We start from the raw sequence: 13,794 nt of genomic DNA on the forward strand, positions 1-13,794 counted from the left end.
GAGTTATCAATCAATTATCGATATAGTGATCTAGATTTTTGTAAAGCGAGAGAATTTTGAAACCCGCCGAGTGTGTGTGTGCGATGCGCAGTGCGCAAGTTACAAGAGCGGATGAATCGAAACTGCAGTTTCTGTTTTGGGGGATCCCCTAACTATCGATCGATAAGTCTTCGGTTTCCAACCGATATTCTCGTTTATTTGGTTGCTATTTTCTAATAGCTTACTACACACTAATAAATATATAGCAAGAAGAAATTAATTCGATTTTACATGTTTTTCGTGTGGGATAGAACAAACATCACATTCAGTTTTAGCTGTTCCATCATTATTTATCGATTTTAATCGGTAAGTATGTTGATAGGTATTTGTCTGTCTTTGTCTGTTTGTTTGTCTGTCTGTTAGATGCACGCGATATCTCACGAAAGCGGGATTGAATCTGCTCCAGATTTTGCATGTGCATTCATCATATGTCGTACCAGGAGCCTATTGATTTTGAATGAATTTTGTCGTATAATTAGCGAGTTATTAATTAATTAGTGATGGGACACAAGATGTCACTATGGAGTGAGAGCGCTGTTTTGGGGATCCCTAACTTTAGATCGATAAGTCTTCGGTCTCTGACCGATATTCTCGTTTTTTAGTTGTCGAGTGTTATTCGGAGTCTTACAGCACGCCTTTGACTGGATAAATTACAAACCAAACAAGAATGCCTATTATTCTATCACATGGAACATAAAAGTACAAATTTTTGTTGCGATTTCTATAGGAATGCGCCAACAAAGTCGAGCTTGATGGCAGCGGCAGAATTATTTGCATGCGCGCGCGCGCGGTTATCTGCATATTCAGTATTCATTCGTTTTAATGTACGACCTTGTTACCAATCAGTCGATCGCGAGCTATTTTTAAAATGTTAGTCGGTCGCGGTCGAAAGCAGTTTAGCCACTACTTGTATAAGGAATGCGGGTCCCAGTAATATTGACCATGAAAAACACCTCCGAATAGGATGAAATCGAAGCGATTTCTGTACCTTGTGAAATAGTGCAAGAGAACAGAACTAAATATGCTATTTTATCATCGATGTCGATACTGATTCAATATTTCGGAAAAGCACTGAAAGCGATGATGATACCAACTTTATTTTATGTATTGTAGTGAAATATCACAAATATTCTGAGCCTGAATATATCGTGCGCATACTCCTAAAATAGTACTGAATTCGTTGTGTGTTTTTTTTTTTTTATTTAAAAAGTGTGTGTTATATTTGCCGAATATGAAAAAAAGTGGCAACGCAAATATTCAATTATTTTAGGTTTGACTATTTGTACATATAGAGCAGGGTGGTTCAAGATTGGCAACTCCGCGGGCCACAAAATTACTTTTGCATTGTTCGCGGGCCACAATTGTGCCAAGAACTTCGCTCGTTTAACTTCGCTAGTTGCCTCAGCAAGCCATAACACTATTCAATTCAGTAACATGAGTGATGCAGCAATATGTCAGAAGATATTTTGGTTAATTTCATGACGAAACAACACAAAATGCGATTTTCTAATTCCTCTCCGAATGTGACGCGGGCCACAGATAATGAAGCGGTGGGCCACATGTGGCCCGCGGGCCTGGGTTTGGACCACCCTGATATAGAGCGTTATTTATGGGTCTGAAAATTTTCGAATCAGTTATTCGAATAATATCGAATAGTGAAATATTCGAATCGGTTCAGACAAATTTTGTTTTGTTTTTCTGTCCGCTATAAGTCGGGGTGAAAGTTCTCCAATATTCTCTAATTGGAGCCATATCCTGACATAGAACTATTTCGAAATTGAATCTACTGATTATTTTCTGACCCGCATTCCTTTTATCAACCAGCTTTCGACCGCGACCGACTAGAATTTTCAAAATACCTCGCGATCGACTAACCGGTAATAAGGTCGTACATGAATGTTGCACGACTTTGTGGTCACATTCTTAAAGAAATCGCCACAAACATTTGTATTTTTATGTCCCATTCAATTTGAGTATAGAATTTTACCCGAAGTAAATGTTTCATCATCTATATAATTTTTTTTAACCTATACAATACAGATCTAATTTTTAGTCATATTAAAGTGCTGAAAACGCCTTGAAAAATAGTCAAGTAGCCTACCCATGTATTATTTAAACCGCGGTCCGGGAGCGGAATATAACTATTCTAAAACGATAAATGTTACATGACTGATCAAACTTCAGTATCTAATTTATTATTTCCTCCAAGTCTAATTCTTCGTTCGCTTGAAATTAGAAAATATGGGCATTTTGTTACTTTTGAAGTGAGACAATACCTTTCGCATAACAACTTTTCGCAAGTTCATTTATAAACCTTGGAAGCGGTGAAATTTGCATTTGATACGCAATAAGATGCTCTATCGGGCTTGCTCATGCTAAAATACTGCTGCATGTGTATATCGTATTTTGCGCATGTGCAGTACTGTGTTCTTCCTGCTCTAAAACACACAACAGGCGCTTCATGAAACTGATTCAAGGCAAGTTTTTGGGGTATTATATGAAATTCATTCAACATCAGACGCGATCTACTTGAGACGGGACGATCGGCCGGTCGATCGCGATCGACGAGTTGGCCACCCCCGTCATATATGACCAATGCTAAGCCGTCATAGAGCGTTCTAGTCTTTAATCGGGTCTTCGTGCTACTGAGTCCTAGTATTCAAGGCGCTTATGTGTCATTTTTCGTTTTTAGTTATTGCATGGAAACAGGACGCGATTTCGTGTCCCATTGCACGCCCTCAAGTCCGACTAAGTGTCTCCCGGCCATGGAAACACTCTTATTGTGTTACTTGGTAACATGTTACCAAATGTTTCCTGCCACAATACCACGTTGAATACGTCCAATCTCGGAAGTTGAGTGACGTCGTTCTCGGTTCCTTGCGTCACCGACCGGGAATACCGGGTGTTGTAGGATTTTCGCCTCAGAGTAGTTGAACATAATGCTAACGAAATCCATCCTTTCGTATGCAAGAGAGACAAGTTTCTAAGTATGTTCTGCAAGTATTCTCAGCGATGATATTATTAGCCCACTCGATTTAAGTGCTTCCTCGTTAATTTTTTTCCAATTTTTTTTATATATTTATTATTATATAAAACACAGTTGATCGGTATATCGACAGTAACTACAAAATTATTGATCAATAATCATAGAAAATACACACTCACAATTCATCATATAAAATAATCAATTATTGTGCATACATTATAAAATTTTTCATTTTCGATTATGTTTCATTATTTTGCCATTTTTATATGCAATGAACGATTCAATGTCCCTCGCATCATACAGATATGAGGTAAAAACATTGAATAGTGGTTTCTTTTTCTGTATCTTACAACGATATAAATAAAACCGGGCAGCAAGTAGTATACAATTACACAATTTGTGTTTTTTCCAATTTTCAAAGCTTTGTTTTTTCTATTTGCTTCACAGCGACACCGTGTGCTTGCTTGCCGTAATACAATTTCAAAATTATAACTGTTGTATTATTACATTCATGGCAAAAAGAAGTAAGATCTAATCCTTGTTGGTAATACAAATACATATTATCAATATACATATGTTACTTTCAGTTTTGGTGTTCGCATATCACAGATTGAAGATTAAGATCACGGGGTTCGAGTAATATGCTTATCACTTATCACTTGGAGTGTGTTAAGTCATTGACTACAAGATACACTTGTGAATTTGCTGCTCAGAGCGTAAAAACAACTGATTTATACTATGATTATCAGGCGGGGGTCTGGAACTTTAAAGGGGGGGGGGGGGGGGGTAATCTGGTATCCAGGCCGGATAGCGACCGTCAGAGCAGCGACTGTCATAATGGCGACTTCATAAAACAGACGAAATCAAGTGAGCGACTGTCAAAACAGCGACTGCCACAACAGCGACATCACTTACGTCATTAAATCCAAGGCTTACGCGCACACGTCCTCTTTCACCATTTCAAACGATTGTAAAGCAATGTATTTCATGTCTCCAAATTAAGACATACCAAAATTTGAATTGTGAATAACATGTAAATATAAAAAAGACTTGGACACGCCATGTCCACCACATCATCAAGCACTACCTGCGTACCGGGTTATAACTTATAAGGCACACAATCTATTTTGAAAAAAGTCTTTGAAGCACGCCTCATGTTTGTGAAATACAGCACTGGGTATATTAAATTATAAAAGGTAACTAATGCATCTTTCTCGATACATAGCGCACCTAGTGCCAATAATCCTTCTCTTGTCACAAAAAAATTGCCAAGATGGACACTTCTAATTCAATAATGAGAATTGCCACTCACTAGCAATGACAACATCATATTTTATTGAAAGTTACTACTAATAACTCTAGGAATTTTCAATAGGTCTGTGGTCCAAGTGGGCAATCTCCCACTGGGTAAAAACCAGTAGTCTAGATATATAGTTCAAACTGCAAATTCGATATTCAGGCACGATCAGTGAGAAGATGCTTCATGGAAGTTGCGTATAAAAATGATCGTTATTATTACTTTTAATGGCGCACCCGTAGTATGTGTACGAAGATGGCGCGCAATCTGATAACCCTAACCTAGTACACATACTATGTTCAATTTGTGCGCCATCTTCGTACACATACCACGGGAGCACGCTTTCCATCACCGTTGCACATATTAAATTGTATATACGAGTATATATATAAAGGTATAGCCTTCGAGGATTGGTTTAACACGCTCCCCAGCTGACTATACAAATAAAACGAAAACAAGAACAACCACAACATAATAGCAAAACAATCCATACACAGGCGTGGCCAGGAATTTTTAAATGAGGGGGGGGGGTCCCAAATTTTTTTAATCGCAAAGTTGGACCGTAACAGCATGCGGGTCCGACCGGATGCGGTTTTTCAAGAGTTTAAAAAGTGTTTCAAGTTACGGAAAAGTATGTTACAGAATTTTTTTGTTTACATTCATAATGGGAGAGGGTTCCAAGACGCAAAACCCACACTTCTTGTTCAAAAATGCAATTTTAGGTATAATTTAAGAATAAAAGTCTTACCCCGTGGAATAATTATTCGATTGCTTATCATATTGATACAATAATTATTGAGGACGAAGAGGTTATCTTCAATTGATAAAGGGAAACAGAAGTAATTCACTGAAATTCGAGTAAGCCGCCCAAGCTTCGCTTTAGTACTAAGTATCCCGACGCGCGCGTGAAATGTTTCAAAACAAAAGCCAGTTAACAATAAACTCCTATAACATTCCTTGTCGGCTTGTAATAAGATCTATTCATTTACATAGTTACTGTTTATTCCCCTTGTCTATTAACTAAACGCCACCATCACCACTACAAACAGGCAACCAATAAAGCACTGTGACAGACTATAGTAATTATAATAGGCCGTGAAGATCATAATTGAGATAATTTTTTTCTGGTGTTGCTGTATGTAGAACGATTTAAAACAATGGTTCTCAAACGGCTAGGCGTAGATAATTTTTTAAGGGGCGTAGACCAATTAAAAATACCATTTTCAACAACGTATTTGTGCAAAACTAAAAAATTAATACTCGCGTCGTGATTCGGCATATACCCTAAATATAAATGATAACAATAGCATCTTGAATCAGTGGAACATTTTCGAAAAAAATATATTGCTTAAAGTTTGATCGAATACCTGAATAAAGATAGTTTCTGCAAGCAGGGGCAATTCCTCTGCAAATGATGAAATGCAGCATCCATTGATTTTTTGCATATCAACATTAGACATGTATTTCCGCGAGGGCGGCCATTTGCTTAGTGCGTCTTGAAAACTATCAGAATTGTGTTGAACATAACTGATATATAATTGAATATGTTACATGTTGGATTTATTATAAATGTTTTATTGTTTCCTACTTTAAATGTTGTATATAGGAATTAATAAATTTATTTTACCGGTATATGTTTTTTGTTACGTACTGTTTTTTTTTCGCGTAAGTCCGTGAGTTTTTTCCTGACAATTATTCGAACTAGTTTGAGAATCTGAGTTAAGACAAAAAATATGTGAAATACGCAGAGCAACAGTCAAAGCATAGTGACAAACAGTAATTAGATTAAGCCATCGATATCAGAATTGTGATAAGATAGATAGATACACACTGTCATACCACATGTGGTATTTTCCAAGAGAGTAATTCATATCAAAAGCATCTTGTTGAACTAGAACAATTTTGAAAAAAGTTCAATTGAGTAAAGTTCACTAAAATTCTTCTTTCAATAAACCGGGTGTGCGCGTTATACGTCGGCGCGCATAATATATAAATCAGATAGTGCTTTATTGCCTATTCTTTATTGTTCCTTATGATGAAGAAAACTCCAATCTAAGCATTTTATCGCTGGGGCGCTTTATATCCCGGAGACATTTTACTCAGAGATTTATATTCTAAGAAACCTTGTATAAGAAGCTCGTTTTAAATTTGATTAAAATATGAAAAGTAAAAAAAAAACATTGTAATGATAATACACACATCAAGGTAGTTAGGTCGCTAATATGATGGCAATTATTTTGCCTGTTTCATTTAAATCTTCACAAGCTGTCAATGAAATCAGAAATCTATAGCATGCATTCAAATCCAATAAAATAAGAATTAATCATATGGCGATCCACGGTTCTCGTTGGATCACCATGGTGGGTATTGGATTATTTAGTCAGTTAAGCATGGGCTTAATAGTGAAGGAAGCCATAACCGACCAGCGGTTAGAATTTCGGCTAGAAACTAAATTCTCACTTCAAATAGAAGTTTTACAGTTTCAATCCCAGCTCCATAGAGTTCAAAAACATTCCTCTTGATTCTAATTTCTGCAAAAACATGACAGATTTGAATACATAGAGTCCCATGTTATGGTATAACAAATTCTGGTAACAAAAAGTAGTCTTGTTACGGTTGCTCCGAGCAGGACTCCAAGATAGTGGTACCCAGCCGTTCATGGCTCGTGGCCCTTTCCGGAGGCTTTTAAATAGTTCAATTCAAAGTCAAATAAAACCAAACAATGAGAACTTTTAAAGACCGTAGATTGCAAATTCTAAAATTTAGCCTCATTTTCTATTACGGAACGGCGAGTTTTCGTGTAAAAAGTGAAATCGGTTTAGCGCCTATTATTGTGCCCCTCTACAACTGCTCGGCGCCCCTCTCGGTTGGCCAAGGGTTCCCGGTCGAGAACCACGGCTCTAAGGAATCAATCGTGTAGATCAGGAGTGGCAAACACGTCGATGACCACGTCTCGAGTAGTCGATCGCGTTTGATTTTAAGTGTATTCAATACCATAACCCAAAAATTATCTTGAACCAGTTTCATACATCGCTTGTCGCATGTTTTGAAACAGGAAGAACACAGTAGGCCTACTGTACATGCGCCAAATACGGTAGATAGAACATATTATTACGTAACAAGTTAAAGGGTCGCCGCTGCCAAGGTTTAGAAATGAACGTGCCAATTATCGGGTGTCTTGACTGGCAAGCCATCCCACAATACCTCCTCAAATATACGAAAGTTATTATCTCGCTATTGCCAGCAATAGCAGCGTCATCAGAATGTCCAAAATTTTCTAATTCCAAGCCAGTAAAGAATCTGACTCGGAGGAAATTGTAAATAGAATACTCAAGTTTGAGCAGTCATGTAACATTTATTATTTAGGTATATATAATATTTTTCTCTGTTTGGATAATACATGTAGGCGGGTGTTGAACCTGTATTGTATGATTTGAATAAATCTGAAATTAATGGAACATGGAAAAAACAAGTTTCTGTGGTGATTTGATTAAGAATGCGCCAAAAAAAAAACGATTTTATTGGCAGTAGCGGAATTTAAGATTCCTGTGTGTAGATATCTGAATATTCCGTACTGATTCGTTTTTGTGTATGACCTTATTAACGATCAGTCGATCGAGAGCTATTTTGGCGATTTTATTCGATCGCGGTCGAAAGCAGTTTGGCCACCCCTGGTGTAGACCAACATGCTCAAATGAATTGAACCATGGTTTATTATGTTTGGCATAGCACGCTCAACTCAGTAAAATAGTCGGTCTATGTTGAATAATGGACTGTTCCATGTCCAGATTTGTAAACTTTTAACTCATTCATTTTCAAACACGTGAAACAATTCAATTATTTCTCGCTCACTACTTTCTAAATTTAAACCATTGCATACAATAAACCCGCAGCAGTTCAACGCATTCGACCACGCTTGACGAGCGATGAATAATTGTTATTCCCAATAATAATACGATGAAATATTTGGGAATGCATTGGAAATGGACCGTTACACAACTTCATTTCCAGTGTTCCCTGCTTCCTAAATGTGCGTTCTTGCCTGAAATATAATACAACATTGCAACGCAGTGGGAAACATTGTCAATGTATATGTTACATTTAACTAGTACACTTCTCATTTTGAGTGTTCCCTGTTTCCTAAATGTGTATTCTTGTCTGGAATAAATATACAACGTTGCAACGCAGTGGGAACACTTGTCAATGTACGTTACTTATAAATAACTTTATGAACTAATATTAGAGACCGCTTATCTTATAAAGTTCAGTGGACCATTACACTTCCCCATTTTTTCGTGTTTACTGTTTTCTGTAAAATAAACCTACACAAAAACATATCACAATGATTTAAAATTTCATTTAGACATACAATTTTTTCAAGCACAGCGTACAATGAAATGTGAAGATGGGCGGTTTTAGTCAACTTTTTAATGCGTTAAGCCGGTCGTTGTCATATGCAAGGCATCAATTTTTACTAAATCTAGATTAGTACAATATGTTCTCGAAAATATAAAATGTATTTGGCCCTGAAAAATGAGTTATTTGGGCGTGTTAGAAATTTTCTATCTATATGAAGTGCACGGCTTGATGTCTGTGGAACATTTTTGAAGGAAAGTTCGCATGTAGTAAATAAAAGATAAATAAGTAGACTAACGACTTCTGCTACAGGTTATTAACAACCAATACCAATACAAACGACCGATAAAGCACAGACATGACAGACGTATAGTAATCAAAATATTCTAACGAGATTAGAATTGTGATGTAGTTTTAGTAGCCTAATTATTGTCAAGAATTATGTTGTAACTGATGGGCAGCACATACTATCAAATATACTGTTGAATTATTTTTTGAGGAAGATTCAAAGTAAATTATATCAAAAACACTTTAAAAATAGTGTAATATAGTTTCAAAAATTTTCATATTCAGTGAAGTTCAATATAAAATTTCTAGATAGTTTTGCAAGCCAATGCAATTCTTCTACAAATTCGTGGCAATATATACTCACATTAAAATTAGATATACACTATGATATCAATGTTTCCCAGCCTACAGGGTCACCGCCCAAAACTGGGTGGCACGAAAATCAAAATTTATTTCGCGGAACTTGTCTATCTAAAATAAATCTAAAATAAATTTTTTTTATGCAATATTTGGTGTTGGAATATTGCCCCATAGTAATTGCATATGCGGGAAGTATTACCAGGTAAAAATTTAGGAACTTATTTTTTGCTTTAAGTTAGGCCACACTGCGATTTCAAAAATTCGCTGATGGCAAACAAATGCCGCTTTTTTACTTCGAGTTCTTGATATAATGTAAAAATGATGAATATATATTAGTCATGCAATTTTACGACCATTAAAGTACTGCATGCCGTTTAGTCTTGGAGAATGTCCTTGGGTCGCGAGATTTTACAAAATTTATTGTTATGGAATATCATGGTCGTTAAAAAAGGCTGGGACCACTGCCCTATTTTAACCCACGAGTTTCCAGTAAATCATATTTAGAAACTAAATACTTTATTCGTATTAACAGGTATTTAATACATAAAATTTCCTAAATTAAAAAGCATGCCGTCTTTAGGCTGTTTCGAGTTCACCTGCTCAACGGAATATTGCAAGTGTGGCAATGACTGGAAATCTAAAATCGCGCATAGAGTAGTACCTGTGGGAAACCTGATTATGATAATCTACTCCATATTCTCCAATAGATGGCTGGTTACTGTGAATGATACAATAACCCAAGGATTATCTGATTACTGCGGAGCTGGGAACGAAGTCAACTGTACAGTAACCGAAGGAAATTGCACAGTTTGCGTGGATCTTGGACAGAATAATGAATGCAAAGAGTTCGGTAAGGCATATTTGTATACTTCTAACTAATCTAGGACTCTTCGAGCTAATTTAACCATTGCCACAGCGTTCCTTTATATTTGACAATGCTTAAATCGTGCGCATTTAATCATTTCTGCAGAATATATGAATTGAATTTAAATGATAAATCTTTTTTTAGAACAAGAAGTTGATGAACTCGTCGTGTTTTGGCTTCTTGTAGTATCCGCTATCCTGAGACTAATTGTAACAGCTGTTTTACTGCTCATGGACTGGGTATGCAGAATCAATAGATGTTGCATAGATTGCAATAATCCCCATCGCAAAACACTGTACGCTTTGGAGATTATTGCAGGTAATTCTTTTTCATTACTTTATTGGTAAACGGAACTTTGGTGTTAGGTAAATACAGCCGAATTAAGTAGTAGCTTTTCTAATTTCTTCTTCAAAATAACCTGTGTTAGAATTTTGTATACTCTACGCCAGGCCTGCACAACTCAAATTACTACGAGGGCCGCAAGCATAAATCTGAAGGCCCGGCGGGCCGCAACTTGTGCCACATACATATTTCACAAGATGAACTACAAATCAAAATAATATTGTGAAACAGTTAAATTTAATGAAACACTTTCATTACTGGGGAGCTTAAAAATATGAAGAATCTTATTTCTTGAGAGTAAAAACAAGGTACAGTATTTTTGCTATGAGATGGCAAATATGTATTTGGTGGTTCATCTACCTTGAAAACCCACCCTTCATTTTTATCATTTCTTTTTTATTAGAATTAGGTATTGCGTGTTGCAGTATAAACTGACTGCAGGGAAATATTTTACTCAGGTTCAGTTTTGTAAAATCGTCCCAAATATGTGCATCTACCATTATTGGATATTTCCATTGTAGGCTAGACAAACAATTTGTTTAGTAGCAATAGATCTTCCTCTGTTGTACTTTTTTGACTGCTAAATTACATTTTTCTACAAAATCTGCTCCAATTTATTTGAAATTTTACAGTAAATAGCAAAATCTTTTGTGCGAGAATTTCTGCACCATTCATAAATGAAGGAATTGTTTTTTAAGTTCTAAATTTGAATTAAAAAAAAACTTCAGTTTCATAAACTGCTAGTAAAAATAATGGGTTTATTAATAGGTTGCTAATATGCACTAATGGGTGTGAGATTGTATACCGATATTGTTTTAATCGTGATTCAGTCTGAATACTGAGATATCTAAATCAGGGTTTTCCAAACTGGGGGGCGAGGGGTCGCGAAGGGCACACCAATTTCAAAGTTCGATATTTATTGAATATAGTGCAAAACATAAATCTCACGATTTCGAATATGATCGGAGAAGCGGCGCTGGCATAGCAATGCCGGCTTTAATTGTAAGACCCGAGAAGTGGCGTGTTTCTAAATTACCCGCGGGCCGCACAGAAGTATCTAGATATATATATCTAGATATATATATATATTTATCATTTAGATTCTATTGATCTGACGGCAGCTAGTATTTACACGGCATACAATCAAAGCCGAAAGCTGGACGAGCCAGTTCCGGGAGAAGAAATATGCGGAAGATTTGGTGCCTCATTCATCGTCACTTGGGTTCGTGGTTGCCAAGTAGTTATCAAAGCAGTGTGTCTGTGGCTATGTGGCAACGAGGAAGACAATGCAAGTGGGGGAGGGGGTGGAGGAAGCGCTCAGACAAGCGTGTAGCGGACAATTTACGGACGGAAGACATTGCGCATTTAAATAACGACTTTGTGTGCTGACCTATAAAATAACACATACAGGCAGATAAATTACATCAGTTAATATATCTTACAGATATACCGCAAATATTTGATTCGCAGCATCTTTATACCGCTACCATTTAATATCGCATGGAAAAATCCAGTCGATTCGAAACTCTCATATTTTTAATTTGTAATAGCAACAAGTAAAACCCCTCAGATTGATTCGTGTTTTACAAAACTTTTTCCGTCGATGAAATATCCACTATGCCTTTTTTGCAGTTATAGAAACATTCCTTACTTTTGGATAAAAACGACAATTTCAATGCGATTGCGTTATTATTCGCTGTTTTATTCACATTAGAGATCCATACCTGCCAATGAAATCTCCAGACCACCCGCTAGTGATCGATAATATTAGCTTGGACAAATCGATTTTGCTTTGCAGTTTCGCAACGTGGAGTTAATTTGCGTCTATCTATAAGCGCTTTCACATATTTGATTGGTATGTAACCCAATTACTAGTGTCACGCTGATCCACATATGTATGTAGGTATTTTCTATATAAATGTAGCATGCTGTTTTAAATGTAGCTTTTAGCAAACCGCTTTCCAATTTTCTAGTAGTAGGCTATGTGCCCATATTTTGTGTTGAAATCCTATAATTTTTCTCAAAGTAAACCTACTTTTTAGAGGTGCAGCATTTGCGCTATCGATTTTGTATATGATTTTTAAATCGCCAAATAATTTATAATGAATTTATAAATGGTACCAATTTCAAAATTTCTTTTCAAATATGTCATTAAATGAAGGTTGATATTGTCTTGAAATAAGCTTACTTGTTTGGTCGTCTGCTGCTCACTAATAAATGTATAGAAGCAAAAAATGAATCGATTTTATGTGTTTTTCGTGTGGAACAAAACAAGCATCACAGTCACTTCTGTCTATTCCATCATTTGTTTATTTTTTACTTGTAGTTGTAATGATAATACAGACAATATATATGTCCAATATGGAAGGCCATATTTCTCCACCAAAGTTAATTTGAACAGATTTGATCATTTATATCAAGTTCAAAATGCGGCACATATTTCGCAATTATTTGATGAAGTGGATTAACGTTTGCGTTTATAGCCCACAATATTGCAATTTTGTTCGGCATAAATTAAGATCTATCACATCTAAAATGTATGAATCTCACAAAATAGTTACCGCCCCTCAGTTCTGTTAGTGATTGAACTCTAATGCATTAGTTCTCGACTTCCTACAGCTCTGTATATCCTTTTCACGATGTGAATGGGAGCTGTATACTTTTCCAATGAAATGGGACAGTACTGCACAATTGGCCTGCACAAGTAACAATGCTTTACGCCGAAACTTTTTATAGTACAAAATGTTTCCTGTTGTTCCTTGCAAGCTATATCAAAAGGTCAGTACTTTCGATATTTTATTTTTACGTTATGAAAGCCCACGGATTGTTTAGATCACCAGTTCTCAACCAGTAGGCCATTGTAAGGTTTTATTTGTGTCACTATAGTTAATTTTGATTGTAGCAACAATAAATGGCGATGCTGTTTTCTGCTACTGAGTGGTAATTCTCATTCTAACTATTATTACGAAAATCCCCATTTATGTGGGAAGATTATGTTTTTCTTGTAGTTCTTCCTTTGCCTAAAAAGTTGATGGGCCCAGAATTTTTGTTAAAAGAAAATGGACCACAAAAAAAAAAGGTTGAGAACCAGTATCTTTCTGGAGACCCTCCTGCAAAGCATTGCTCTATTGTTAAGGTTTCATTCTCTTACCAGATTGATCTAGCGACCTCTGAAATGTGCAACACAAGCTTGTTCTTTTCAAACATGTTTATTTAGACCCAATCTAGTGGAGACAATTAAAAAAAATTCAAATTTTAAAG

General features: G+C 36.2%; 1 protein-coding gene across 1 annotated transcript; it reads left to right on the forward strand.

The window, feature by feature from the left end:
* The first annotated feature begins 9,951 nt into the window (after positions 1–9,951).
* LOC144432073 (uncharacterized) lies at positions 9,952–12,982 on the forward strand. The gene is made up of 3 exons (XM_078120115.1): positions 9,952–10,176; positions 10,336–10,509; positions 11,634–12,982. Exons 1-3 carry the CDS (start codon positions 10,005–10,007, stop codon positions 11,864–11,866), a joined length of 579 nt encoding a protein of 192 aa, XP_077976241.1. The 5' UTR covers positions 9,952–10,004; the 3' UTR covers positions 11,867–12,982.
* Positions 12,983–13,794: the final 812 nt, after the last annotated feature.

This window comes from Styela clava, chromosome 14 (genome assembly GCF_964204865.1).
Source record: "Styela clava chromosome 14, kaStyClav1.hap1.2, whole genome shotgun sequence".
Taxonomy (NCBI): Eukaryota; Metazoa; Chordata; class Ascidiacea; order Stolidobranchia; family Styelidae; genus Styela; species Styela clava.